The sequence below is a fragment of the Microtus oregoni genome, unplaced genomic scaffold (assembly GCF_018167655.1).
Source record: "Microtus oregoni isolate MIOR12 unplaced genomic scaffold, Mior012 000014F_ref0000157, whole genome shotgun sequence".
In the NCBI taxonomy this organism is placed as follows: domain Eukaryota; kingdom Metazoa; phylum Chordata; class Mammalia; order Rodentia; family Cricetidae; genus Microtus; species Microtus oregoni.
Window position 1 is genome coordinate 50,522,501 of NW_024543073.1, and position 3,837 is coordinate 50,526,337.

The following is a 3,837-nucleotide window of genomic DNA, read 5'->3' on the forward strand; positions in this document are numbered from 1 at the left end:
TTGTTAGAGGCTAGCTTCACACAGTAAGAATGTCTCAGAAACGTCCTCCTCCGTTCCTCCTCCCAAAGCCCTTGTCACCGTCCCTTACTTAGTCCAACTAGAATGGAGTTTCTAGATCACATCTGCACCCTGCCCACTCCCAGCACCCACTTTCATTATGATTCCAAGCACTAGACTGATTTTTTTTTTTTTGAGACAGGATTTCAAGAAGCCCAGGCTGGCCACTGGTTATGAAGCTGAGGCTGGCTTTGAACTCCTGATCTTCCTGCCTCATCTCCTAGTGTTGAGGTTGCAGGTGTGCGTCACCATGCTGGCTTAGACTAGTGTGTTCATAGAGTAAAGTAAACTGCTCGAAAAAGTCAAGCTATCTGCCTGATGTTGAACGGCGATATAAACCTGCTTCCTGGTACTAAGCATTTTTTCTTTGCCATGTGCCTAGCGCATTGATGGACAGAATCAATCATGGGAGGCACGTGCCATCATTACTGCATTGGGGGGGGCACTAGTTACTGCGTGACTAGTCCAGAGTTATGCAGTAAGGAAATGAGTGGGACCTGGCTTGAGGGTCTTGAAAATGTGGAAGAAATTCCCAGTAGCAAGACTCGGGGGTCCTCTTAACCAAAGCCAGTTGCAATCCGAGTGGCCACTTCCCGTACCTCAGTTTTCCCAGACCACTCCAGGTTACTCACTACTTCTGACTCTGGTGATACAGCACAGGTGGAATCTCCAGGTCGCCCAGAGGTTCCCAGGAGCAGTTCAGGTTTCCCAAGGGTCCGATTCTGTAGCATTGCAGTGGGCCGGGGCTGCCTGTGGGGGCGCAGAGGGCCGAGAGGGCCACGATCAAGTTCCGAGGGCTCTAAACATGCCAGACTGTGGATGCCTTCATTCTCCGGTTCTGCGGGAGTGCCGGACCAGAGTCCAGGGCCTGGCACGTGCTGGGACAGCGCAAAGGGAGTCCCGGGCCCCTCCCCAATCCTGCTACGTCCTGTTGTCACCTAGTCCCCGCCGCCCTAAAACTGTGATCCCAAGTCGGCCACTCACGAAGCCTCTCACCCGGGGGCCGCGTCCCAAGCAGCAGCGGCAGCAGTGGCAGCAGCAACAGCAGCTCCAAATGTGTGAGGCAAGCAACCCGGGGCCCGCTCATAGTTCCCAGGGACAAGAGGCACCGCCAGGCCTGGGGCTTGCAGCCTAAGAAGGAAGACACCCCGCCCCTGGCGGGAAGTCCCCAAATCCGCCCACCCCCAGCAATGACACGCACGCGTGCAAATGTTCAGAACTGAACCTTTATTTTGTAGTGGGAAAGCCTGAGTACTGGGGCCCTCGCGTCCCCAGCCCTGGGTTCTGCACGCAGCAGAGTGCTTTGGGCTGGGGACCGACGGTAGAGGAGCGGGGAGGGGGGCGTAGATTGCCATGGCCTGGCCAGGAAACAGCGGCGGCAATTAGGACTGGACAGGACATGGGTTCTTAGTGTGGCCAGTTTGGGTAGGTGGAAGCCTGGCTGTAGCCGGGCTCTCTGGAGCTGGGGTTGGGGAGGGGAAGAATTCAGCCATAAAGATCAAGTTTCCTCTTGGCTGGGTATGGGTGTGGTCCGGAGCTAGGTGGGGCTAGTAGCGTCTTGGCAGAAGGTCTGTGAGGAGACCGCGGAGGCTGCAATGCCTTGCCCGTAGGAAGGCTCGTGAGCATCGCACAGACAGCAGGTTGGAGACACCGGGCGCGGCCCCCATCGCCCGACCCGGGTACTAGCACAAGCTGCTGATTTGACTCCTACTACAGCCCCACTCGCAGCAGCTACTGGAAAGGCCAGCCAGGACATCTCTGCTGCCCCGAACTGCTCCAGGCGACCCTTGCCAGCTGGGTCGACTACCATAGAAGGCCTGGGGGGATTTGGTCAGGCCCAGCCACTCGCTGGAGCCCACAGCTTCGTCCAGTTCGCTGGCCAGGTTGTCCGTATTGGCTTCTGCATCAGGGAAGAAGTCCCCTGCAAAGCAGAGGAAGCGTTAGGGCTCAGAATGCCGGCTCCTGTCTGGCCAGGTTGTATCTCTGGTCTTGAGAATCAAGGTTGCTATCCAAAGTTTTATTTCATGCGGTCCTGGACTTTGATACTGGTTTCAATACTAAGCCCGACTTTCCTGTCACGGATTTCATGTTATTCTTTATTTAATGTGGACCAGGTAGACGAAAGAATGCATTTGGAAGCTAGGCTCCCTAACTTAGAATCATAAATGAGCTTACCTCTCTGAGGCTCAGTTTTCTTTTCCATGAAGTGGGGGGAAATAATAGCTCCTACTCTCTTCAGTTTTATCGATAGTGGGATGCTTAGCGCCAGCAAGGGCACAACAAAATCGGATACACAATGAGCCGCAAATGAACACTGATTATTTATTGACTGACTTGATCGTTTGCCACATTAACTTCCTCGGTCCCCTCGGTGACAGCCACGGAGCTGCTGCTATTGCCACCCACTATCCAAATGAGCCGGTGGTTCCTCAGTGAGCTCGTGTGAGGTGAGAACACAGCCATTCGGCCATAGGCTACTGTTTTAACCCAGGCGCACTGCTATCTGCCCACGCGTCCATCATCCACCCATGGCTCCATCCTCATCACTGCCATCTTCCCCAGTTTTGTTTTTTGAGGACAGAGTCTCAGGCTGCGCTGGAACTCGTGACCATCCTGCCTCAGCTTCCCAGAGTGCTGGGATTCTAGCCATGTGCCAGCAAGCCTTGCCTCTAAGGAGCTGCACCCTCCTTGCCTCTCCTACTCCACCCACTAAATTGTCTACCCTTAAAAAATTCTGCTAGATCTCACCTGCTGTGACTTCCATTTCGCCAGGAATTGTCTCTCCAAGGGGGAGCAGGGGCATCCAGGAGGTGGCAAAAATCAAGCCCTGTGCCCATAGCCCTCCACCTGCCCTGCTCACTAGGCTCCAAAACCTGCTGTGCCCTCAGCAGGTGCCTCAGGGACAGTGGCACCTCTGCTGAGTGCTTGGTGACAGGACTCAGGAAAAGGTGGCCTGATGGCTCTACCTTTACTCCTCTGCCAGCAAACCCAGGGTGCTGGCTTCTGGCCATTTCAACTCTACAACTGGACCACCCTGGTCCTGCAGAAGCGCAAAGGCCAGGCAGGTGCTCCCACAGCGTGTGGCTAGAGAGGAACTCTATTCCACCAAACCTCCCGTTTGTACTTTGAATTTTTAAGATTAGGTCTTAATCTGTAGCCCAGGCTGCCCTGAAATGCAGGAAACTTCTGCCATCACTTCGCAAATATTTGGAAGTCCCGTTTGCGCCATGTCTGGCTATACACCCCTCCTCTGTTTTGCCCACCTGTTCCAGGGTGATCCTCCACCCAGGCCACACACATACTCACCCAGAGAGTCATGGGCCAAGACATCCGCCCGGCGCCATCGCGAGCCCCCGCAGGTGAAGATGACCGCTCGGATGAACTCGCGCCCGCACAGCTTCACCACGTAGGGCGCTGGCCTCGCATCGGCCTGCAGCTGCAGAGTCCCAAGGAGAGCCCAGGAAGCCAGCAGCAGCAGCCCGAGGGTTGCCATACTCAGCTGAGATGCCTGCGACCAAGGTGGCTCTCTCTGCACCACCTCTTTCCCCTCATTTATACAGGCTGGATCTCAGCCCCTCCCGCTGACTTATCTTCCTCACAGGGGAGGCAACCTGACCTTTACCAATCCTTGCCAAAAGATAACCTTTCATGCAGACAGGGTGACAGGGCTCAGCTCTCTGTCATCCTTCTGCACCCGGGAAGTTCTCGTGCTTTGTCAATTAGTAAGTGCTGGAATTATAGGAGTAAGCCTCTACCTACCTTCCTTCCTTCCTTCCTTCC

The 3,837-nt window shown here is 55.1% G+C and overlaps 2 protein-coding genes across 2 annotated transcripts in view; both read right to left on the bottom strand.

Moving 5' to 3' along the window:
- Il27ra (interleukin 27 receptor subunit alpha) overlaps nt 1–1,151 on the bottom strand; it is a 12,133-nt gene extending 10,982 nt beyond the window's left edge. The window contains exons 1-2 of the mRNA XM_041663610.1: nt 1,054–1,151; nt 690–807 (exon numbers count right to left, since the gene is read on the bottom strand). Coding sequence (XP_041519544.1) covers nt 690–807; nt 1,054–1,144 — 209 coding nt within the window. The 5' untranslated portion in view covers nt 1,145–1,151. The remainder of the gene's footprint in view (nt 1–689; nt 808–1,053) is intronic.
- Nucleotides 1,152–1,302: 151 nt separating this feature from the next.
- Rln3 (relaxin 3) lies at nt 1,303–3,632 on the bottom strand. The gene is made up of 2 exons (XM_041663611.1): nt 3,364–3,632; nt 1,303–1,978 (listed from the first exon to the last, which is right to left on the bottom strand). Exons 1-2 carry the CDS (start codon nt 3,548–3,550, stop codon nt 1,740–1,742), a joined length of 426 nt encoding a protein of 141 aa, XP_041519545.1. The 5' UTR covers nt 3,551–3,632; the 3' UTR covers nt 1,303–1,739.
- Between the last annotated feature and the right edge of the window lie 205 nt (nt 3,633–3,837).

What these genes read in the sequence shown, in the direction of transcription:
- Rln3 (XM_041663611.1), bottom strand. Translation starts at nt 3,550, where the DNA reads ATGGCAACCCTCGGGCTGCTGCTGCTGGCTTCCTGGGCTCTCCTTGGG. An exon ending in CTTGGCCCATGACTCTCTGG is followed by an intron (nt 1,979 to 3,363) that starts GTGAGTATGTGT and finishes TCTGCTTTGCAG; the next exon opens with GGGACTTCTTCCCTGATGCA.